This window comes from Patagioenas fasciata, chromosome 1 (genome assembly GCF_037038585.1).
Source record: "Patagioenas fasciata isolate bPatFas1 chromosome 1, bPatFas1.hap1, whole genome shotgun sequence".
Taxonomy (NCBI): Eukaryota; Metazoa; Chordata; class Aves; order Columbiformes; family Columbidae; genus Patagioenas; species Patagioenas fasciata.
In genome coordinates, this window is record NC_092520.1 from 126,917,859 (window position 1) to 126,943,827 (window position 25,969).

Genomic DNA, 25,969 nt, shown 5'->3' on the forward strand with positions numbered 1-25,969 from the left:
ACTTAGGCTTACTTGGATCACCCCTCTACTCCAAGATGGCTCTTCGTAAGCACCTCACTCTCTATTTCTACCTCAGAAACTCACCCAGATGCTGTGCAAGGGGTTACACAGGAAGCACAGATGAGTGTTTGCAGAGACAAAGCTTTCTACTATTTTTAAACTTCTGCTGAAACTATACCTAGCAAGCTTGATGGGCTGAAAAGAGGCACTCACCCTTATCTTCTTTAGTGCTGCCTCAGTTGCACCCAGCAGTTTAAGAAGGTAAGGCTAAACTAGATTATAACTGTTATTAATGATGAAGTAACCATACTCCGCAGCCTGGAGGGAGCGGCACAAGCCCTGGCAGTTCTTTGGTTCAGCTCCACCCACCCAGAGCTGGAGGTCCCCTTCTCTGTAGCAAAGGGAGGTTATGGAGAGTTACAAGTGCTTTGGCTGTAATCGGGAGCCAAGCATCTTGTTCTGTGTGCTGCCTTTTCCTGCCTGCCTTATGCCTTGTTACTACTCACCTGGAAAACTGGTGGGTTAGAAGTGAAAGGTGACAAGCACTTGTGTTTTCTGTGCTCAGAAGAAACGCTCCTGAGGCAATGCACTTATATGTCTAAGAACTGAAATACAAGGAAGACATATTTCCATAATTCTATCTGTCCATTATTAGCATAGTAAAGAGATTATCTCCAGAGACTTCCGGGTTCATCTGCTTTATACAAAGACCGCCCCCAGCAAGAAAGGCCTGACAAAAAATAGCTTACTGACTGTTTTAATAAGACAGAATAATCTTATGTCCCTCGTCAGTATGATCACATGTAGGTATTACAATGGAATAGTTGTATCTTATAGTATAGACACTGCAAAGCAACATATGTATGTCACAGCTGATCTGAATATCCAGACACTGTATTTCAGCTCTCAGGAGGAGCATCTCTAAAACTGTATGCCTGAAGCTTCCCTTATTACATAAAGCTGTGTATGTCTTGTGCACTTAGAGGAGTAAGTCCCACATAAAAGCAACCCAAACTTTGCTAAAAGCAAGACACTTGGATACCACATGGTTTAATTAGCCTCAGGCATTTAACTTGATTGCACTATACAAAAATTTCAGCCTTAGAAAAAGTACTGAAAAAAGCCAAGATAAATAAAGCAGCAGATTTTGTTAGTACATTAAGCTGATTAAGCATCTCTCAGTAGAAAAATATTCCAATAATCTGGACCTATAGGGCTCTGCACCTTCCTCTCCTTTTTGGTATAAGTGTGGCTCTAAAAGCATCCTTAAATTGGACCTTGTTTTATCATAGTAGCCTTCCCATCTCTGTATTGTAATCGCAGAGGTTCTTCAGGCTGTAAGACAGACCTCCTTCCTTGCATGTCAGCAACAGTCCCTGTCACCTCAGACCTGCAGGGCTACATCATTAGGTGGTCATCACAATACCCACCTAGACAAGATGAATCAACATAGGCAGATTGCCTTCTTAATAGAGTTGGCAATTCTGAAGAGCTAAAGGTTTCAGAGAGGAATACTCTCATTGGAATTTTCTGTTTAAAACATGCCTTTTTATGTCCTCCTAAAGTAAATAAAGATTAAAATGTCAGACCTACAGAATTTTCAGTTTCACTCTAGAAACTGTAACAAGTGGGTGTAAGGTTAAAAACAGAAAGTAAAATCTGCTTCTGAACTTCATCTCTGCTATTTATCAACTACTTTATATTTCAAAACCAAAATAAAACCCAAACAAGGCACCACATTGCACAGAGCCTCCTTTCATGTAACTGCAGAAGAATTAATGACTATAAAAGATGAAACAATCAAAAACCCAAGAAAAACCCCTAGAGTTTTCCCATTTCCCAAAATAAAATGAATCAGCTATTTACAATGAAGTTTTCAGTTTAGAATTTTGCAATGAAAGTATGTATAGGAAATTTGCCCATGCTTTCCAAGGGAAACCTATTCCTATGTGGTACACCTGATAAGAGGAGGACGAGAGAAAAGGCTGCAGCTCTTCTCTGTACCTGCTCTTTACTATTGTGCTTTCCCTGGTCTGTGGTGAAATGTCCTTCTGCTGACATTTAAGACAAAAAGGAAAAGATGAAAGGCCTGTGAAAAAAAAGGAAGCAAGGCAGTCAAATGTTTATCATGCAAAACCAAAAAGTCATTGACAACAAACCACACTGCACAAATAAAAAGACTGGGACTAGATGATACCAGCCTTTCTGTGATTAAAAACAATTGAAAAACAGAGATGAAATTAAGTCTTAAAACTTCCTCCTTCATCTGATACAAGAACTCAGATTTGCTACTGCTGGTGACAGCTGCAGTTTGTTGCTTGGTCTCATTCTAACAAGAAAAACAAAACAACCAAAAACAAACAAATCAACCAACCAAAAAAAATAAAACAAAAACCCACAAACAAAAAACCTCCAAGCAGTTAATTTCTCAGCAACTGCCTTCAGCTTTATGCTAGACTGTGGAGTCCCAGCAAACACACTTCCACCAGATCTCAGCTGCAGCTCATTTGTAGCCCTGAAACACTGTGTGACTCCAGCCTGAGCTGCAGAAGGCTGACTCTCCCCAGCTGAGGCTGCAGAGGAACTGGTGGGATGGTGAGTAGTGACACCCAGTAACATGTTCCTGCACAGAGCACTTTGCTCATGTTGAAAGCGAGCTCTAGCACCAGACCAGCAACTTCAGTGCAAGGCAGCATCCAAGCTATTTGGCTGTGCTGAGAGAAAAAAAAGAGTTCCTAGTTTGAACGTGCTGCTCTGCAGCTTTGGGAAGCCAGGCTGGAGCTCTGCATAGTCCTGCTGCTTCAGATGGCCACAAGCTGGGTGCTCAGCACCACAAACACTGTTTTATGGGGCAAAAGGTCCCTCACTAGTCCTGACTCTGAAGCAGGACCTGCCATCCTCCTGAACCTGAGTTCTACTGATCTTGAGGAGACTCAGATTTCACTAACAAGGCTAAGGAAAACTAGCAGCTATTACTCACCTCAGTGAGTGGTTTTTGACTGGAATATAGATGACTCAACTTAGAAACAGTTATTTGACAGCACAGCTTCCAAGTTAAGGAAACTAGATGATGACTCAAAGATTAATTCCATTCCTGTATTCCAAAAGGAAATCTCTTGACTAAATGGTTACAGAGCATTTGTAGCAACCATTAGCTTGGAAGAAGTCAGAAGCAAGAGCATTAATGTGTGGGTACTATGTTTATGAAGTCCATCCCAGCCCTGGCATTCCTGCCTCTGCATAAGTTGGGGGGCTTCTTCCAAGCAATTTTAACTGTTACTTCTCAAAATGTAGGACTATGAGCCTTCTTCACTTGCAAAAGTTCACACTGGAAAAATAAACTGCAGAAATGTCAATGAATATTCTAACAGGTCCTCTTTTGAATCCCATATTTTTTAGATATTCTAAATCTGTTTAAAAGAAAACCATCTTTAAAAAAAAAAAAAAGGAAAATAAGTATCTTCATTTTCCTACATGTGAAGTGATTGACAGGATATGGGTTGGTCCCTTTTAATGCCCCACCCCATAAATCTCTTTAGGGGCAAATTTAACAGTTAAAAAGAAAAAAAACAAAACAATTTTACTCAGAGTTTGGTTTTGAGATTTGCAGACATTTTTCTTCCCCAGACTTGCAGATTTCTTTTTAAATTTTTAAAATCTCCATTATAAAGGTTTTTGCCCAGGTTTACTACAATGTAAATAACAGATATATAATCATTTCCTGACAGTCATAGATTTTTGTTGTTAATTGTTAATAATAAAATGATGGCTAATTTAAAAAGTTAAATAAAAACAATATAAAAACCATTGTCACTACAGTATTATATACACACAGAACAGCTTAATACAACTGTGCCTATATCACAGTTTTCTATTGCATAAAAGAGTATACTTTGGTACATAGTAAATAAAGATTCTGATTTCAGCTTCAAATTGCTTTATATTTACTATAAAAAAAGAGAATTTTTAAAAAAGCAATCCTCAACTCCAGATGCAATCCCTGACATTTTAATTGCAGAGAAAACACAGCTTTGGGGAGTAATTGTAAACTGCAGGACAAATTATTTCTGACACAAATTCTTATCCAGCAGGAACAGACTGGGTTCCTAATCTTCAGGTAGACTTTGAACATAGGCACATTGCCTCATCTCAGTTTTTCTTGATTTTTTCATTCCCATATCTTATGTGAATACATGCTCTAGAAAGTTTCACACACAGTTTCGAAAACCTGCCTTCAGTGTATCTAACACCAATATCAGATTCTCATTTGTATTGCTACAGTAGCCTCAGTTTACAATTTTGGGAAAGGTTTATTCAGTGAAAAGGGAGTAGTGTCACAGCAGCATGTCCAGTTCAGAAACTCATTCCCAGGACTTCCTATAGTGCTGTGTATGGGACAAATAGAATAAGCATATGGACTTTTTTATACCAATGGCACTGACATGAAAGCACTTCAGAGTTAAACTGTACATCTGGAGAGGGGGACTACTGTTAATTGTGGTTCATTAAAAAAATGTAAAAATATAGGACTTGAGTGCATCTTCCTTTACATAATGTGCATTGACAATGCAAACCAGCCTTCTTCTTTTTGCTTTTCCACCTGCAAAAGAAGAAACCAGTTGAAATTCATACAACCTTAAGTTTCCCACAGACTTGCTAGTTAGTGCTGGCTTGTGTAGGACTGCTACATATCATTCCTGCCAACTACGCTGTGTATCAAAAATAGCATGGTCAGCAGGACAAGGGAAGTGATCCTTCCCCTGTACTCTGCATTGGTGAGGCCATACCTGGAGTATTGTGTTCAGTTGTGGGCCCCTCAGTTCAGGAAAGATATTGAAGGGCTGGAACGGGTCCAGAGAAGAGCAACAAGACTGGTGAAGGGACTTGAACACAAGACCTATGGGGAGAGGCTGAGGGAGCTAGGGTTGTTTAGTCTAGAGAAGAGGAGGCTTAGAGGTGACCTCATCACTCTCTATAACTACCTGAAGGGAAGTTATAGCCAGCTGGGGATTGGTCTCTTCTCCCAGGCAGTTAGCAATAGGGGACATGGGGGACAAGAGGGCATGGGCTTAAACTCTGCCAGGTGAAATTTAGGCTGGATATTAGAAAGAAATTCTTTACAGAGAGAGTGGTCAGGCATTGGAATGGCCTGCCCAGGGAGGTGGTGGACTCACCGTCCCTGGAGGTTTTTAAACTGCAATTGGACATGGCACTTAGTGTCATGATCTAGTAAATGGACTGAAGTTGGACCAAGGGTTGGACTTGATGATCTCTGAGGTCTTTTCCAACCCAGTCGATTCTGTGATTCACTGGTACATCTGCCACATGCACAATGGAGGGAGTCATACTACCTACTTTAGACAACTAACTTAAGCCACACCTACCTTAAGTATTTAGAATTTCCCCTCTGGAGATGTCTACTTCACTGTCAGGACAGAGAGACTTGGACCCTAACTTTGTTTCTCTTTATCAGTCAATAGTTTAGGTTATTTTGGACTTCAGGGAAGACAGTATTAATATCTCCTCATGGTTGCTTTTAAGCATACAAACATGTCTATGACTCGTTTACAAGACTGTACTACTGTCTAGAGTTCTCTGTGAAAGCATATCACTGTAGTCTATTCTTCTCTGCACATCGGGAATCTGAAATCCAGACTGGTGATTTTCCTTTGTGTTTGTATTTATTTATCCTTCAGCAACTGACCCGTGCTACAGCTAGGTAAGAGCTCGCTTGCTTCTCATATGTGGTTCTACCTGTACATCGTAATGACTACCTGAAATTCTCTGCAGTCACCGGTGAAAGACTACCAGAGGTTCACGGTTTTAATACATGAAGATGTCACAGCAGAAAATGTATTTACAGTATTATTCACTTGTAAATACAACAGCTCTGTGGCAGCAAACAACTAGTGTCACTACCGCTCAGGCTTCCCCTTACCAATTGTTCAGAATCCAGGCAGCCATGAATCGATTACTATTAGCCTCAGTAGAGTCAACGTATGACTAAGCTCCCTACCCTTCTATATCCATCTTGCTTTTTCCTTACATGACACAGCGCTCAAGCTTTCTGGATGAAGATTTTTCAGTCTTACCTTTGGCCTTTGGCTGACAGGATTTAATTTCACACTTCCTGATGTGGCATTTACAGGTGAACAAGGTTTGCTAGAGTCTCCTACAGACCTGTAGACATTCAAAATGAGATTGAAAAAGCGAAAAATGGAAGTGACTACTAGAATTATGTCTCAGACCCTGAGTTAGAACTCCTCATCAACCGTCTTCAACACACGTATGTCATCTGTGTTATATCATATTGCAGGTGTTTTAAATACAAACAAAGGAAGTTGTGAAAAAAACTATTGGATCTTCATCCCTTTCCACAGAACTGTGTGATAAAGTCAGGGGAAGTCTGTGAAGCCAAAGAAAAACACAGCAATTTTTCCATTGTTTTCAATTTCTGCTGCATGGGCCATCAAGACACTACAAAAATGAAATAGTAAAGGGTTAATTTTACCTTCTTATACTGGTCATACTGGCAGGGGAAACACTATGTTCTTTGGTGCTATCCATAGCAACTGCCACAGGAATAGACACTTCAATTTTCCGCCTCGCATTTTCTAGGCAATAAATAATAGCTTGATTTTGATGAGAACACAGCGACATTGCAAAGCATGCATTTCATCTCCCTATTTTTGAGGGGCAAGACATAACTGTTCACAATTGCACAGACTATACAGATCAGACATAAAACATCAGGCTAACATCAACCCCACATCCACTCTCTGAAAATGACAGATATCACAAGCAGATACTCAGAGCAACTATGGACAACGTGCATATACATAGAATGATTCTCTAATGGATAAACCTTCTGTTTTTTGGCAATCAGAGGCTGAGAGACTTCTGATTTCTCTACTTTGTTCCTTTAAGATTTTACTTTTTGTGATGAATTTATGTTACAACAGCCATAGAAGTGTTAAAAATGTTATGATTCCACTACATGAGTAACTGCATATGCACCTGTGTGCACATGCACACATAGTGTCTCCTCTTCCTCCTTCCTCTCCACCTCAAGTCCTTCCCCTTATACATTCTCTGTGGTTTAGGAAAGGGGAAATGGCGGGTGTCCTAGACACAGCATGTGTACGTGCTCACACACAGTCCTGCCTGTAATTACAATGACTCAGTGAAAAAGGAAAGCAGCCGTCATCTGCTGGGAAGTATTTTTGTTTATAGATACACATGGCAGCTAATCTATGAACCTTGAATCAGCAAGAATATTCTCTTCACTCATTTATCTCTTCAGATGACTGGAAACTCAAGGACATACTAGTACTAGCAGTAGCTCAGCAAGGTAGCCTGATGGAAAGAGCACCCAAAAGACCAAAAACTAAAGTGTGGTTGAAAACTGGATAACAATTCTGCCATGATTTTTACAAGCCTGATGAAAATAGTCTTTTTTCTAAAAGACCATCCAGCAGAGAGGACTGATTAAAAAGCCTAATTCTGCCCAACACTGACTAGCAGAACTGTTCAGCAGGCAATGACATAGCAAAGTACAGATTTACCATGAAGCATTATATTTGCAGCAGACCAATTACTAGGAAACTAACTTTAGGAGAAGTTTAGCTGATGTATTTTTAGCTCTCTGAAGTAAAGAGTGTTTGTACCACATGGCCATTAACAGCAAGTGTACTGCTGACCACAAGTGCTGATCCAATCAGGTAAGGACAGAGAATTCGCAAAAGGGGAAAAACATTGTCTTAGTAGTTGTTGGGGTTTTTTTTCCTCCTGAAGCTGGGTACTCACCAGTGCAGTTCAGGGATGGGGGCAGAACAGGAGATATTGTTGGAGGGACCTTATCAGCAGCAAATTTCTGCTGGTCTATGAGCTGCAACAGTTTATCACGTGCCTCTGTACTCTGACGATTCAGCTCTGCTATTCTTTCCTCCAAGCTCTTTGATACCAGGAGATGAGTCTACTTGGACAATTGGAAAATTACTTCCAACTAAAAACTTAAAATTTGCACTTTCAAGGAGAGCATGCAATATATTTCAAGTACTTCTATGCATTTAATTTTCAAACTGAAAGTAAACATCATTACATAGCACCTCCTGTGAAAAATCTTATTTTGTCCCTTCCCCTGTCCTGTGTCTAGGTCCTAATTGACTAAACACAACAATATTTTAAATTGGTCTTCCTACAAATAGGAAAATAAAGCTATTGTCTGTATCATAAAAAAAAAAAAAAAGAAAAAAGAAAAAAGAAAACCCCCAACCATCCAGTAATTTGCCATAATTCAGAAAATATTTAATCACAGAGACATATTCAAGATGGTGTGGGGAAGTAAAAGCAGATGTCTAGCAAAAGTATCCTGGAACTCATCTTAAAACCAGGTTTTCATCCACTTTGACCCATTCCTCTCACCCTCCAGTAATTGCTTCCACAAAAACACCACTTTAAAAAGTTTGCATCATCTTGTACAAATAAATGACTAAATATTGCACAACATAATACAATGTGGAAAGCAACAACACTATCAGCCTACACTTACATGAGGAAGTTTAAAATCTTTATGATCCTTAATTGAACAGTAATTCAGCCACTGTGATGGAAAAAGGATAAAGACAGTAGCGATGGCAGGGGTCAGGCATTTCTGTGATGCTAACTCCACTCACTGGGATGCTTAGTTGCAGATTAAAGGATTTCTATGAGAACTGAAGCACTCAAATTCTGTCTTTCCCAAAGATTATGGGATTTTTCACCACACAGCATGACAGACAAGACAGATCCAACTAGTACATACCCTATAATCAAGTATTTGCAAGAGATGTACTTGCACCATCTCATGGGCTTTTGGGTCCCAGTAGAAGAAGAGATGTATGGCATGGATTTAAATGCATCTTTTACAAGCCTGACAAGAACCTGTGGTGCAACAATTTCACTGCTTATATTACTCAATCTACAACAGATATGCTGGATCATGTCACAATCACACCTCCTTTTTTGCAGCATAATCTTATCCTAAACTTACAAGTGTGCTGCACACTTGTGGCTTTTCAGCACTCATATACAACATGGGCCCAATATGAGAAACTACTGTTGAGCTCCTTAGGCAATGGTAAAAATCAAAGTCTCCAAGCAAATGAATGAAAATAATATATGTTTTTCTACTCTTTTCCTTAAAACAGGCAGCCTTAAAAAACAGAGACAGCCTTAAAGCATCAGTAAGCTATGGGAAAGCAGCAGAAGGAGGAACCCAGTCTTCCTTTTCCGTTAAATTCTCACCTGTTGTTGTGAAGAGTCTGGACTAGGATTTGCATTTTGTATTGGGTCTGGCTGGCATAGACAATCACTTGTGTCTTCAGAGAAGCCTCTGAATCTGCTCAGCTGAGCTTTAATTAGAGAGTTCTGCCGTGTGAGCTCAGCTATCTGTCCCAGCAGATCACTGTTTTGAAATAACTCTTCAGCTGTGCTGTTTTTTCTAGTGTCACCTGGGCAGGGCAGACTGATTTTCTCATGAGAACTCTCCAGGTCTTTGTCTGCAGGAAGAATTGCTTGCCTTTGAGAGGTGAGGCAGTTTTCCTCAGTCGTGCTCTGCATTCTCAGGGAGGAAGGTGAGCTCTTTTCCTTGCATGGATCGCTTTTGGTGTTTTTGGGAGGCTGAGAAATGGCTGTAAACACTACAAACAAGAAATAAGGAATGGTAAGAAAAGAGGCGTGATTCTCATCAAGGAAATTAACAGTGACTTTATTGTATCAGGCTGGTAATTATCAAGCAGGAACCTGGATTTTAACATCTAGCCTGAATGGTGATATGTTATGGATGAAAATCACTCTACGCAAGACTCTGCTGCAAGAACTCACCAAGTTTAATATTTCCTATTGCAAATAGTCTTACATTTACATGACTGACTTAGGGATTGAGAGAGAATTCAGAGAGCAGAAGATAAACCGGTTTGAATATCTTAGCTGATAGATCAAACACTACCTAGTCCTCCATTCTCCACAATCCACTTACCTTACCTAATCAACTTTGTGGTTTAGTTCTGATAGTTATATTCAGTTGGTTACAAAACTTTTAGAATAATAAAACAAAATAATACAGGACTTTTGGCATAATAATAAAGTAACAATTTATTTAGCCCCTAAGAAAGGGGAAGTTCTCAGGCCAACAAGCATAGTCAGGTATTTTTATGGTCCCCATTAGCAAGCCAATAATACACCAAAGACACATGACCAAATATATTGCAACACTGTCAGCTGCTACACATTAAGCCCCAGTCAGATTTTCTGATCAAAACCAGATTTTCCATGTTTTATATACCAAATAGCCCATTCCTTCCCAAGCTTTAGCTTTTGCATCTTGAGCAGACCATGACATTTAAAAATTTACACATAAACCTGTTTTATGCTTTTCCATAAAGAAACGTTCAAGAATTTTAACATTTGAACCATTTAGCATCCTTAACAGCCTTAAAAGAGTAAAAATGCATTTCCCACACAGCTAAACCATAATGAAGCCTAGAAATACGGTTTTATATTCTCATTTCAAGTGGCAGACAACATCTGACAGTTCTCAATGGGACTGAAGCCAGACGTTGTTCTTTGGAGAAAGCTGCCTTTAGTTCACTTCCCCCTGATTCATATGTGCCTCCTTGCAGCACAGGTGAACACCAAAAGCTTGAACTAGATATAAACTTTCAATTGTCCTGCCAGCTCCTTAAATTGAAAGGACTTTTGGGTTAACTTTCTGACTTGGAAAAGGCTTACAAAGAAATGCTGCTGAAAGGGGGTCAAAAAAAAAAGAGGAGGGAAGGCACAAATGCCCACTACTGTGTCCTGCTTCCTGTTAGCAGCCAGCAAGCTAGCCATAGATATAATTATCCACCTCTCAACAACAGAGGTTTACAGGGGCCTAGCACATTCAGTAAGATGCATGTGGTTGCAATGACATTTGCAGGAGGAAACAGCCAGTTTTAAGAGTCACAAAGCATGGTCCCTTCATCAAATTTAAATGAGAAATATCATCCTTAATCACCCTGATGAACCTTCTTCCCCCCAACAACCAGAACTGAACTACTGACATATAAAAATTCTGAAGCCTACAGATACTGACACAAGACTGAGTTAATCCAGTTACCCAGCACCACATAATTTCACCTAAAACTTCCTCAGCCACTTCCTGTGTATTAAATGAAACCCAATGGAAACCTATTCCCAAAGCTTTTAGAAAAAGGTCTGCTGGGAAGATTGTCTCAAAGCAAGAGTATGCAGCCTACAGACATCCCAGTTTGTCTGCAGCATGGGCTGCAGAGGCATTGCATCTCCAGTCTTCAGTGGTGCCACCATTAAAGGTGATGAAAGCTGGATTACACCACCAGCAAATGGAAATCTGAGATGATGTGCTGCATGTCATAGACAAAGAGCTATGGCAGATTGTATAGAAGTGACAATCAAAACCAATACAAAATAAAAACGCCAGTCTGGATTGCCACTGACAGGACTGCAGACAGCAGATGCAGAACTGCAGGAGACAGAAAATCTAGCTATAAGCCTAGAAAGAAAGAAATGCATATCTGGATGCAGAAGCAGGAAATTCCAGCGAAAGGGCCAGTGCATCTAAGCATACAGATTAAACATTTTCCATATACAATGCACCTCTAAAGGTAGCATGAGATTGAAACAGTAACACACTGCACAGGCTCTCAAGTCTACTACAGCCAGAGAGATCTCACCATTCTGGAGAGCAGACAACTCCTGGCTGCTCTTCTGCCGGGGGGGTGACAAGAGCACAGCTGGCTGGAAGATGTGAGACGGCAAGCTTCGGCCAGCTCCCACATCACCCGAAGCACCTGACCTCTGGAGAAACTTGAAAGGAAGTTCTTCCTGTGGGAATTTCAGCATACTTTCCTTGTTGCCTGTATCAGCCCTAGGCTCAAAATAGCTCAAATCAGGCTTTTCTAAAGAAAGAGACAAAGCAGACAGAGAATTAAAAACAAAAGATGAAAACAAATAAAAGAATAGTGTTTAGTACAATAGGGAAAATTCTCAATAACAGCTCTTATGTTCGGGTATCTAAAAAGACAGACTAGAGTATGTTTCACACACATGGCTAACTTCTTTCTGATCCTCAGGTACAGAACACTTTCACTGGAACATAACACGATTTTTTACTGGCCTTAAGATCAAGAAGAGCTCTTATACGTAGCCTCACAATTTCAGGATACTATTAAGAGAGCTGTTTGTAGCCCATGCACAAGACTTACAGACAGGTATTTTCAGGAGCTGCATTTCGTAATATTCTCTTGAGAACACCAAACCTACACACTTGTCGTAATGAAGCTATATTATAAATTCGATGGCAACAATGGTGGAGCGTAAAAGAATTCAAAGCTTTTTTTTGAGCTCTCTGATGATCTTTTGATGATTTAATTCAAATCAGGGATCTCTTCAGTAAAAAATAACCACCATAATTATTCTTCTGTATTTAACTACAACGAGCTTGTGTCTACATTGCCATCTATTTTGAACATACCAGAGAGGCACAAAATGAACAGCATGAAATCAAAGTTGTGGCTAGCCATGAGACCACAGTAATTTTGATATGCTTCCATCCATTGCTCTGTCAGTACTATCTTTGAATTCTCTCTTCACAGTTTTGTTCAGGACATTTGTTCCCAAAAGAGAAGTTAGTGGAAAATTAAGCAGAACATACCTGATCCAAAAGTGCAAGAGAAAAAAAAGCACCCTTCTAGGGCAAAGAGCCAGAAGAGGCTGTTCACGTAAGATACTGCTTGTGGTTGACACAACTGAGGTTCTGAGACTGAACTTAAAACCTGCCAACCACTATTCAATGACCATGGCAAGAAAAAAGAAACATCCGCCTGCCCTCTTTCTCTGTACAGAACTGCATTTCCAAAGCATCTTCCTCACATGCTATTTGTCACTGTGAGATAGCCCCCAATGTTCTCTCAGCCACTCTTGTCTCTCCAGAGAAGTCCTATGTTAACTTACACATGGTTTCTGTGCTAAAACTAGCAAATGTTTCACATCCAATCGGATGCCTTAAGGGTAGAAGAGGTCTCCTTCTGAAGGAGGAAGAAATATTTTTGTAACTTTAGGAAGCTTTCCTCTCAGGAAGATGCCTTTTCTTGAGAAGAGATACCAAGAAAAAAATATTTGCAAATTCTAGTCTTGCAGAATTGTTGTATAGGAAGGTAGGGTTTTTTTGCTTGTTCGTTTTTGAAGGGTGCTTCTCTGATTGGGTTTTACATTTTGGGGTAGGATCTTTTGTTTGCTTTTACAAAGCCTGGATAAATCACAAAAAAAGCACAATCTGGTATGTGGCTTCTTCCTGAGAACCCCAGAGAAACGTCCAGAAATAAAGTTTTTGACCACAAAAATGTCCATAAACCCAGCATTTAACCAAGGAATACAAAAGCTCCACGGATTCTTGGGATTCACAAGGAGTTACTGACCTTGAGAGTAAAAATGATGCGTTTAAGCAATCAATCGGGGAGAACAGTTGGGAGAAAACTCCACAGCAAAAGAATGTAAAATTACACAGTGAAACATGTTTGTTTAGTTTGCCCGTCAATACTACTGGCTTAGCATAGCCTGCGTCTATTTTATATGTCACTCAACTGGTCATTTACCTCTGATATAAAGTCACAAATACCAAGAAACAGACTATTGCCTGGCTAGTTAACGTGCCTCTCAGCAGCTGCTGTTTCTGATCAGCAGCGACCTCCAGTGTCTTATGGAAGAACCAGTCTTGTACTGTCAAGCTGCTTCAGCAACAGAAAGCCGGGATCCTGATTCAGTTGGGTTTGGGTTTTCTTTGAGGACCCTCAGAATAAATATGACTTTGTAAACCATCTTAATGGCTGAAGGCTACTCGTCCCCTCTTTTTCTTTGTGTTTTGGTTTGGTTTTCTTTCTTTGTTAGGGGTTTATGGTTTTGTTTATATTTGGGGTTTTTTTGTTTGTTTGTTTGGGGGTTTTGTTTGTTTGGTTTTTTTTTAAATATAATGGATTATGTATCACTTAAAGCTCAAGCCCAGGACTTGGCTAAACGGTTAATCTTGAAGTCCTGATCCAGACAGAAGGATGCCAGTGAGGAAGGAATACAACCTATAATATTGTTAAAAAATAATCTGTAGCAAATTGCTTGTGCTCACAGCAGAACTCATGGCACATGAATTTCCAGAAGTGAGATTCATGCTCACACATGAAGTATTTATTCAAGTAGGCATCTATTAAATACTAAATTTTCCACTACAGGGATAAACTAGCCACAATTCCCATTTCATCCTTTACACATGCATGCACACACCTTGGCCGTTCACTGGACCTTTGCTTGCAATTCCAAAATGGTTTGGACTTTGATCTCTTCTAGGTTCAGCCAAAGGGAGGCCTTTAAATGCTTGTGTGAGAGAGATCAGCTGTTCATCTGTTACCATCCTGTATTCCTGAAGCTTCTTCTAAAGGATGAAGGAAAAACAAAAGAGAAAGACACACAAATCTGCATTCCAGCAACAGTTACGTATTAAAAGCAGCTCTGAGAGGAATTTGGTCTCTTAACACCACTGCATCAATTTGTTAAGATTCCAATGAAGTATTAAATACTGGTGCCTCCATTTTTGTTATTAATTTTCTCTCCTGCCTCAAATAAATCTGTTTTTCCTTTTTCCTAACTTATCACCCTACTTCCTCTCTGACACAGCTTTATCGCTTCATTCCCAAACGTAACCATTGAACAAATCTACCTTCACTGCAAATTGAAAAAAATAAAATGTAGTATTTTATCCAGTCTACTCTGTTGCTCCAGTAGTGTTACCAGCATAGAAGCATGCAGGCAGACGCTTAAACCTTTAGATTGATAAAGCAAAGCTCAGTTTAATGGAACTAGCATTTTCCTTAGGCTTTAAAGTTAAATATCATACAGGAAGATAAAACGTTGACTTTCCAAACATTCCTCCTCTCCCCCTGCCATACCTGCTATTATCATTCTCAAACTCCTCATTCAATTTTACAATTTTCTTTCTGTTCATTGTTAAAATCTCCTGAACATATGATAATGCACCTCAGCACACATTTGCTGCACAACTCAGTATTCTTTGTCAGTATTCTCTGTCATCTTGAGGCAGATGGGGGCTCAGTACCTGTATAATAGTGTTTTCTTCCCTCACTAGAAGTATTTCTGCAGTCAGAGCGTCAATCAGTTCTCTATGTTCATTCAACATCTGCTCATGTTGTTGTCTCATCAGCTCTTTCTCACGCAGCTGCATTTCACTCTAAAGAGGGGTAAAAAGTTAAAAAACTACTATAAGCAACACAGATTCATATCTGGAAACAGGAATGGGTCTGTATCACATCACACTGCAACAGCTCTTCCTCCTTTTGCTAAACTGACTCCATTACTTCCACAACAAAATCCAATTTTCAGGGTTTGAGAACTGTCAGGGAGATTACTGTTCCTTCTTTGTTACTCCAGACACTGTAGGAATAGCCTTGTTCTTCCACCTTTACAACTTTTATAGGCTGTAACTACAAGCATTGTCTCTATGCACAGATAGCATTTTGTAAGACATTGAATCCCCATGCAGCAATCAAATAACTCCAGGTGTGCTGATGCTTGCCATTATCTTGTGCTACTTGTGCCTATTCTTTAGTTTTCTTAATTCATTAACGAAGACAAATTTGGCTAAATAAAGTAGAAAGTAGTTGCTTTCTAATGTTTTCCTCAGAGAAACAAAATGTTCTAGAGGGTTTCATTTTATTATTTTTTAAAGAAGACAAAAAGGTTGATTTGTAAAGTGATTACTTGAGCATGAGGCAAAAGATCTTACTGTAAAGATCCTCTTGCCCTCAAAAGATGTTATCAATCTATTATTTTAAGACAGACCACTGCAGTAGCCAGGCTTCCTGTACAGGACACAAGAGTTGCTTCCACCTCTAATAGGTATATGGAACACACAACTGTCACTTTTTGGACCACTGTAGCTAAAAGAATGAAAACTACAAAGTCACATAAACACATCAGAATTAGAAGATGAAGCTCTTCTCCAGAAGGTTGACTGCATTTATTCAAAGGAACCCCTGCACAAGAGAACTAAATCCCATCTCCAAAACACAAGAAAGTCTGAAAAGCAATTGGGGTACTCTTTTCTGCTGCACAGTCAAAATTAGAGCAGGATCTGCCCATAACATACTGCAGATTATTTTCTACTTGTATTGGGACCAGAAGTGAAAAACCACCAAGCAAGAAGTGTTAAGACACAACAGCTCTGCAGCCACATAAAGTGAATGAATAAATAATTTTGAGAATAAACCACAGATACTGTCACTAGACACAAAGGCAGATACACTTCCTCTAAGCACAGAGACAAGGCATCCATTTTCTGGTTCTCTTCTGCCTAGAGAGAACAGCTTTTCTGTATTGATCAAAGTGAAGCAGGCTGGCACAGAAAATGGAAAAAACGTACGCAGTCCTAGCTTTTTAGAAACCAAGGACAGCACAAAGTAAGAACTTTAATCCTGGTAGCACTCATAGAATTGTTTAGGTTGGAAAGGAGCTTCAAGATCATAAAGTACAACTGTTAACCAAGTACTGCCAAGCACGAAGCCCACTGATGCTGTAGGATGGATCCAATGCTCTGGATAAGCTATTGAATCTACTTATCCTATATTGCACTAACCTAGTCTTGGAAGAAAAGCTTTCAAGCAGCTATGTGTCTTACATTTATGCATGGGGAGAGTGTCAGGATTAATATCTACATACATCCATTCCTACTATCAGGTAGGATTTGGGTCTGGTATACCCTGTAAGAAGTATCATCATTCCAGCCCATTGCCAGCTGCACTTCCAATCACGTAAGCTTTATTTTAACACTGCATCAGAACGCACAGAAACAGAGACAGAGAATGTTGCACCACAGATTAATGTAGTAGGCATATACCCTAACTTTTTCCCTGTGAGTTTGGCAAAGAAATAGCAGAATGGGGAAAAAAAAAATTCTAACATTTGGTAGATGGCAATGAAAATTAATTTAGGAATCAAGTCAGGTTCTTCCACTTCTCTTTAAAAATTTTATATAGCTTGGCAAACATTTCAAAAGTTTATTTTTTCCCTTCTCTCTAGCCTCTCCTATATTCACCAGCTTCTTCTTGTAGGAGTGGATCTTTTAATCACTTACTGATACAACTTTCATAAAAGATTCAATAATTCAAGTTTCTCTTCCTACTTTTTATACATAATTTTGAGAATAAATTAAGCAACATCCTTTACTATAATTCTTCTGCGTTCAGCTTTTCCGCAGCAAAGCTGGAAAATATTTTTTTCTCCCCAGAAGAGGAAGGAAATCTTTCTAGAGGCTTCAAAACCTCTTAAAGACTGGTTGTTTACCTGAAATCAGAGGCTTTTAAAATATCCGCTGCAAAGTCACCTTCTTGAAATGCATTGCCAGCTACAATTCAGGCATTGGAACTTTGGTAACTCTCCTGGCAACGCAAGACAGATGGTCCACACAAGCACTTGTTTTTTTCCTACCATCAGAGGGATCAGCTTTTAGGAAATACTCAGACCAACTGTGATTCTTCACAGCAAATTCTCAAGTCGTAATTGTAATTAAAGCAGAAAAGTCACTGAATGGTAGGGATGCACAATGTCTATCTCAAGCAACTCTGAATACGCATAACCACACTTCGTATCTTCAGCAACTTCTGCATATTTCTACTGGTGAATTTAGGTAGTACATCTAAAAAAGTTGCAAACAATTCTGCAAGCAACAATCAGCTCCTGGAAGAAAGGAATGATAGTACATCTATTAAAGTAAAAACATCATAGAGGTGCTCAGTAAAAATTTGGAATACAAGTAAGAGTTAGCATGCATCTTTCAAAATAAGTAGTCTCCTTAAACACTCAGACTCCTTGGCCTCCAGTCTGAACAGAATAAAAGCTCTTAAGATACAATGAATGTTATATTCATAAAGCAGAAATTAGGAAAGAAAAATAAAAAAACAACAAAGAAAACTTGGAGTGGTTTCAGAGGAAGCCTGAGGGTAAAGAATAACTCATTTCTGTGGAACATACACTAAAGACAATCTAAATAGGACTATAATCACGATTATATTTGCAGTGTTAATTTGATGCTATTCAATTGATGTTTTCCCAATAAATGGAAAACATTCTATTGCAAGTCCAGAAGATTCTTCCCTGCAACTGCAAAAGAACCAAATTTAATACCCTGCTTTGGTATTACAACTTTAATAGAGAACATGCATTCTTAACTTCTTTTAAAACATAAAATCTTCTCAGCCAAAGTCCATCTTCTGATGCTCATGGCTTTTCACTCTTGAATTGATTATTGACCATTTGTTTCTGAGATGGGCTTAAACTAAATTTTTCCATATATATTAATTATAGGCTAATATTAGGAATGAGGCTGCACCTTGAACACTGTGTTCAGTTTTGGGCCCCTCATCATAAGAAGGACATTGAGGTGCTGGAGAGAGTTCAGAGGAGGGTGACGAAGCTGGTGAGGGGTCTGGAGCACAAGTCTGGTGAGGAGCAGCTGAGGGAACTGGGGCTGTTTAGCCTGGAGGAGGCTCAGGGGAGACCTTATCGCTGTCTACAACTACCTGAAAGGAGGTTGTAGCACGGACGGTGTTGGTCTCTTCTCCCAAGTAGCAACTGACAGGACAAGAGGAAATGGCCTCAAGTTGAGCCAGGGGAGGTTTAGATTGGATATTAGGAAAAACCTCTTCACAAAAAGGGTAGTCAGGCATTGGAACAGGCTGCCCAGAAAAGTGGTGAAGTCACCATCCCTGAAGATGTTTAAAAGGCATTTAGACAAGGTTCTTAGGGACATGGTTTAGTGCTAGAGTTAGGTTATGGTTGCACTCGATGATTCTGACAGTCTTTTCCAACTGAAATTATTCTATCAATAATATAACCGGACAAAAACCCCTCAAATTTTAAAATAAGTTGGTTTTTTCCTCCTTGTTCATAATATACTCTGAAAAGGAACCAAAATAGAACAGTTCCACATCCATTAGTTTTCTGTTGCCTTTGCTATGAAACGGAGCATAGGGATTTAGATAACATTCTGCTGTATCTATTAAGAGTACAGAAACTGTCATAATCTGCTTCAAAATTTCACATAGGCCCAATGAAACTGTGAGCCACATCTGCTGCATCTTGAATAGCTCTGGATTAGAGATTATAAACCACACATTTTTCCTTTTTTTTTTAAAAAAAACCAAAAGTCTTGTTTATGGAATTCCACTGATCCACAGCTGTGCACTGCAATAATGAGCACTTCAGGTCATTCTTGCTGAAGTTGAAATTGAAGTTGCTGCTATGGATAGGAAAAGAGAGCTAACGAATGCCTCAAAGAAAATTGGGGATTTGTGTCCACTGCTCTAGTAACAATAGCATCGCCTTTAGAAGGCAAAGGTAGAAAATGAATTTGTAAACCAGGCTGTAGTTAATATCCTGCTACAACTCCAAACATATTTGAATAATAAATTCGAAATTTCAATTGGTATTTTCTGCTAATAGCCACTGAAAGACTTCCATTGCAGTCAACTCCTCCCTTTTCATTAAGGATACCCATTTCTAGCAAACTAACAGCTTTAACTTTTAATTACATAAAATCCAAATAATAAGGAATGATAATCAGACTTCAAAGTAAACTGATTGGGAGCCAGGAAAGACCAATGTTGACATTTACAAAGTAACTTTATAGCCTTTTTCATTCACTCTAAAGAAGCAATTCAAAGTCTTCTCACCTCTTTGAGGTAGCGCATCAAACGACAGAGAGCATTCACCAGTGACACGGTAAACCCGCTGAGGCCTTCACTTCTCTCAGTTTTTTGAACCTCACGGCCTGTACATCGCTCATATTCCTCCAGTTCATGCTCCACTTCATGTATCATGCGGTTGAGAACATCTAGGCTGGATATGTTGCTGCTTTGAAGATCAATGGCAATTGAATTAGCTGGAGAATCATCTCTCCTCTGTCTTGCAGAGTTCTCTGCAGCTTGTTTTCTTTTCACTTAGAGGGGTGGAAAAAAAAAAGTAATTGGAATTTCATCTTGTATAGAAAGCTTTGCAATACCAGTTAAATTATGTTGTTTATTGAAGTAAATCAAAGGAGAGGCCCTCTCTTGCCCTGAGCTAAAACGGACCATCAAAGAATAGCCCCAGACTTTCCAGTTATTTTCAGACCACCAAAACCCACATTTTCTGCCACCATTTTACTGCCTTTCAAGTATGATTGCTTGGTGCTGTTTATGTTTTCCTGTTTCTCAGTTAAAAGCATGGAAATGATTTGCCAGTGAACAGTCCATGAAAAATACCAGTTTCTTTCAGGTCTCATATTTAGTGAGCAACTCTTTTACAACAATCCTTTCACATTAGAGTTTGTATCTAATGTCAGTTCCCACATACAAATGTGTGTAGAATATGGGAATCGAAACACCTCATGAGTCTGTGCAGCATAGAATAGAAAGGTATATCAGAAACAGAAAAAGCCTGCACGGGAGAGAACTCCATGGCTAGCAAGGTAACAGGCAGCATCAAATGGACACATTTATGGTTCCCAGATTCCTACAGACTTTGCCAAGGAACATGCAGAATATAGGGGAATATACCACACAAGGGGCTATGGAATGTCCATCCTTAGAGATGCTCAAAACTTGGCTGGACAAGGCCTCCCCTAATCAAACTTTGGAGTTAGCCCTGTGATGACTTCCAAAGACCCTTTTCAATCTGCATTTTCTCACAATATTAGGGACCTTGGTCAAAGGGAGGTATGTTGTATTCAAAAGTACTAAACTTTTTGCTGCGATATGCTTTTGTTTCCTTGAGTTTGGGTTCAGCACTTGTCTCACAGTGTAAGTGGAGTCTATAGTCTCTCCTTTGTCTTCATTCTGAAGTCTTGAATGGATTCTCTTGACTACATTGGTAGCATTGAGGGCTGATTTAAACACAAAACAAAATGCAAAATAAACATATGAAATATTTCAGTTATGTTCTTAATAGTAATATGTTATAAAGTAATTCCATTAGAAGAGCTGGCTTTTTAGTCTGGAAATTTATCTGAGCCAAATTAGCGCATCTCTGTCTCTCACCCCCACTCAGAACAGGAATTCCAGACAGGACACTGTGAATGGCCTAACAACCCTTGAAAGGCTGTGATTTGGCAAGTCCAACCTGAACGATCCAATGATGGAGAAACAGTTGTTGGAGTCAAAGGCACATTTGATTCTTGTGATAAAGTAGTTCTTCTCATATCCTTTTCACCCCACAACTGGGAATTCACCAAGGAATTTTCTTCTCTCAATAACCGAAGTAGCCTACATTCAAACCAAGCATAACAGTGAATTGTAACAGGATAATAGCATGATCCTAAATCAACTGTACAGTTTAGATATTTTAACATGCTCTTCCTATAACTGCTCGGGTGAGTTCCCTGCTTACATTCAGTTGCCATCTGAGTGTTACAAGGGTTTTCCCTAGAATTCTGAGGTGAGGAAAGGAGCGGGGGTGGGAGAACAGAAAAGGTAACTTAACTGTACTCTTGCAACACCCTTTTAACTCTGTCTATTTTCAGTATTAAGAAGGTGGAAATCTGAATGGATATATTTGTACTGACCTATCAGAATTTATGCTGGATTTGAAATGCAGAGAGTCATGGTGGCCATCTTCTGATTGATAAATTGATAATGCTTCCTCTTCTACTTCATTAAGAGCCTTTTTAGGAGACAAAGAAAATAAAAGGGGCTTCAGAGCAGTTTAAATTTATCTTTAGAATGAAGTTAGAGATCAATTTTCTGAAATTGTTTCAAGAAAAAAATCCAAAATATTTGTTTCAGTCTCTACTTCCAAAACAAAATTTAAAAAAAATACAAAAAAGAGAAAGACAGGAAACACAACCCCCTGTGGGAACAGTTTTGGGGGACTTTAGCGCCTAAGAAACACTAATACTGACAATTGTCTATAAAAATAATAATACAGCTAGTGATTAATTCAATATCCAATATCTCATGTGGATCATTTATATTATGTAAGAAAGACCACATGTGCTATAGGATAAAAAAGCTTTAAAGACTGTACCAAAACAAAGATATAGCAGGCAGAAAAATTGAAAAAGTCACATAATTATAGCATTTCTAACATTTCAGCCATTTGACATCACAAGCTAAACAACGTTGTAATGAGATCTGCTATATTCTATTCTGTGTGTAAAATGCAACCAGAACAAAATACAGTCCTATGTACCAGATTCATAGCAAAATTTAAGCAAAAAAATTTGAAATTACGGTTCCTCAGGTTTATGTACTTCTGGGTAGGCTTCACCAGATAGCCTTTAACTATGATTTTCATAGGTACATGAGGAAAATAAAATCTCACAAAAGCTCAGCACACAACTATCAGTACATGTGTCTTTTAAAAATTTAAGCCTATCCTGCAGCATGCATCCAGTGATACAGCTTATAAAGACATTACAGTTAACTTCACATTAAAAAAAACCCAAAAAACAAATACCACATTAAAATACAAGAGCAGTACCACAACTCAAACTGCAGATATTTGTGCAAGACAGTAGGAAACAGGATTAGGGAACCATGAGAATATGACACCACTACTTTCACACCCACAGCCCTCCTGTTCTTCATCAGTGAGCTGATTTCTGGGAGTATCATGTTGCTTGTTCTCAAATCACAATGAGCATTCCTGGTACAACGCATGTTATAAAAAGAAAACAGAACACAAAGCCAATCTAAATGAAATTTTGAACAAATGTAAATTATTTTTAAACTTTTTAAACAATTCTAAATAATTTTAAAAGAATGTGAAGTACTAAAAGTTAAACTTGCACGACTAATCAAGGCCATGGATTTAACTGGGGTACATTCACATGTGTGTTATAGAAATAAATTGGAGCCCAACTGGCTATGTCGCCATGTATGCAGACAAAATTAGAAAATCAGAGGCATATTTTGATATGTAGCAATTACTTAACTAACACAAGAGTTGTTTTCTTTGTCTGTAATTACTTTGCTCTCTTGCTGATAATTCCAGAATTTAAAAGAGAGAGCATGGTAACATGAGACCATCTATGAGACCTGTGTGTTTTTCATATTCCAATGTTAAGAAACAAACAAACAAACAAAATAATGATTCCCAGAGTCTTACAGAACAAACTAACATACATAGAAAATGGTGTTAAATGGAGGTGGTCAATATGGTATATAAAACACAAAAGACAGGTTTGTCTGCTTGGAAACTCTACCTTCGAATAATCTTACTTTGTGCAAACAAAAAAGCCACAGGACGTGCACGGAACAGAACACAGACTACCTGGGAATCCATGACAGTGTCACTAAGGACTGAAAGCTGATTGGGATGATCACATTTTTGTACAATGGGTCCTTGAGAGGATTCTGGGTCACAGTTAGGAGCCACTGTTACATTAGGGAAACCTAGAGGAATTGGACAAAACATGGAAGAACAGATGACTCCATCTGTAGTATGTTGCGAGGACTTTGTACCAAAAATCAAGTCCATGTACTTTGCACAAAAAGGTTCACAGGAACGAACATTGCTTTAAACAACTGCCGAAGGCCAATCATAGTTACCTCAATACATTCAGCCATGTACCAGGCTTTTGTCCTTCTCACCTGTGTAAATACACTTGTGCAGATGCAGCATGTAGGATGAAACAGTCATTATATACAAAACAGAATGGCAGCTTAAAGAGGAAAGAACCTAAGCTTAAGATTTCACATGCAGACAGCCAGTCCTGCCCTCCAGCAGCGTAAAGACCCACAAATCAGTATAAGAAAAGGAGATGCCTTGTTCACGAATTGCTAATAAATTTTCAACAATATCCAAGAGCAAGCAGTCTACCCTTGTAGCAAGGAGAATCAAAACCTCTGAAATTACTCGAACTGGTGCTCTGTATAGGCCAGTACCTTGGTTGTCGAAATGGTGAGTGTCAGATGTTTCACAGTAAGAGATACAAAATTCCAAAATGTACTGATACAGGAGAAAAACTGGCCAAGACTCATACTCCCCTGCCATGGGAGGCATCATCCTCATTTGTGTTTCATCCAACATGAACAGGGTCAATTGTACTATGTTAGACAATGAGATTAAAACAGTTGAAAAGAGTACTTTGCAAACTGAGACTAAGAAAAGCAAGAAGATTATCTGAAATGTACTAGCACATATAAATGAGATGGTCTACCTGTTCGTGTGCGAGGAGCGTTCCCAAACAAGTTTCTTGCCACAGCCATAACCTGATCAGATTGTTCCAATACATCTTGCAAATGGTATTGATCAGACAGAATCTGAAAGTATAGCATATAAGGATATATTTCATACCGAGCAGACCAATTTTTTCCTTTGTTTTTTTGGTATTGTTCTTCAGAACAGTTAGCAAGAGAAAAGCCAACAAGACAATGTTTGCAAAGTTGGTGTTGTGCAATTAGATCCTAATTAAGATAGATCAGAAAACCATACTTCATTCTGAGTGATTAGAATTCACCTTGTTTTTCTGAAAAATTAAACAGTTATTACTACTAGAACCCTCATCAGCACTGACTCTTTCTTTTTATAGTCAATCCTCTCACTCCCTTCTCCTTCTCCCAGCTGGACACAAACAAGAAGCTGGCTGTTTATGATACACTCATCAAAACGAAGACATATATCTGGCAATTAAAAAAAAACCAAAACAAACAGTATGCATCCACAAATAATTTGATCTCAATGTTGTTGAGCCAAAGAACACTTATCTATATCTGACAGACACACAAAAACTGCACTACTTGATTAGATTCAAACCAATTCAGGCAGACTTGTTTCATTCAGCTTGACTATTGAAAATCCTACCTAAAAATTAAGCCACATACTGTCATAAAAGTTTCAACAGATATAAACACAGCTGACTACACCTGGTATCAGAAGGAATCTCCACACATCTCTCACAAGGCACAGCTGTATCCAAGGTCCTTCTCCCCCAGTATTTGAAGTCCATCCCTGGCACCATGACAGCTGCCATCTAAGGAGAGAGGTCATGGGGTGCAAAGGAAGAGGCTTTCAGCTACTGTGAGCTGAATGGAGCTGACTGGGGACATGGCTCCATGGGCAGAATGTATCTCAAAACTCTCTGACTTCTGGCTCCATTCACAAAGCTGGAAATGGCAAAATAGTAAAATTATATCCCACAATCTGTGAGGAAGGTAGTTAAACACTTGAGAGGAGACCAGATACGTAATTGACCTCCACTTAACCACGGTTAATCAAATTTAGCCAGAAGCACTGCAAGTACTTTAGAAGATCCCACAGAAAGGACAGACTCGTGTGTGCCCTCCTACTCAAAATCTGAACAATTTTTGCTCCCTCAGGAATCACAAGAGTGGTTGGTCTCCAGCAGTTTCAGAGCACTATATGCTGTTATGTCCACAGTGTTTCAGTGTTCATTGAAAAGTTTGCTGGTTTATATTCAGGTTCACTGAAAATTCTACGCTGTCACATTTCACCTGTTTCTCCACGTCCCCTATTTTACTGTCCTTTGTTATACCAAAAAGTTTCCCCATATACCTAGTTTCCATGTCTTTCTAGTCTTTTGAGCCTGAATTACACCGCATTATATTATGCTTTTCCTCTTCACCAATTTAGCAAATCAGTGAATATTTATCTTTCATCTCACACATCTGCTTTTCCAAATCACTATTCAGTTTTCACACGTGATACTAACAAAATCTAGTCTTTCCATTTAGCCATCTGATGTCAAAACAATGCAGGTTTTTAGACAAAATTATGCCAGATCTGCAGAAGGGAAAGAAAAAAAAAAGTTGACCTGTCACAAAATATGATTCCTTTCTCTAACACAATTAAAACTGAAGTGATATGTTTAATCAGACAAAAATTATTCTGATTAATTTGTTTTTATCCT

The 25,969-nt window shown here is 39.0% G+C and overlaps 1 protein-coding gene across 9 annotated transcripts in view; it reads right to left on the bottom strand.

The window, feature by feature from the left end:
• Positions 1 to 1,049: 1,049 nt before the first annotated feature.
• The window catches only part of SPICE1 (spindle and centriole associated protein 1), a 30,653-nt gene continuing 5,733 nt past the window's right edge, over positions 1,050 to 25,969 (bottom strand). For 2 of the 9 annotated variants that reach the window (XM_065851946.2, XM_065851957.2), the window contains 14 exons: positions 24,260 to 24,362; positions 23,371 to 23,492; positions 21,662 to 21,759; positions 21,220 to 21,362; positions 20,843 to 20,983; positions 19,794 to 20,059; positions 15,164 to 15,295; positions 14,335 to 14,482; positions 11,736 to 11,960; positions 9,286 to 9,680; positions 7,807 to 7,975; positions 6,512 to 6,614; positions 6,093 to 6,180; positions 1,050 to 4,600 (listed from right to left, as the gene is read on the bottom strand). In XM_065851946.2, coding sequence (XP_065708018.2) covers positions 4,547 to 4,600; positions 6,093 to 6,180; positions 6,512 to 6,614; positions 7,807 to 7,975; positions 9,286 to 9,680; positions 11,736 to 11,960; positions 14,335 to 14,482; positions 15,164 to 15,295; positions 19,794 to 20,059; positions 20,843 to 20,983; positions 21,220 to 21,362; positions 21,662 to 21,759; positions 23,371 to 23,492; positions 24,260 to 24,362 — 2,187 coding nt within the window. In that variant the 3' untranslated portion in view covers positions 1,050 to 4,546. The other 7 variants (XM_071814197.1, XM_071814201.1, XM_071814205.1 and 4 more) reach the window with 6 other exon arrangements.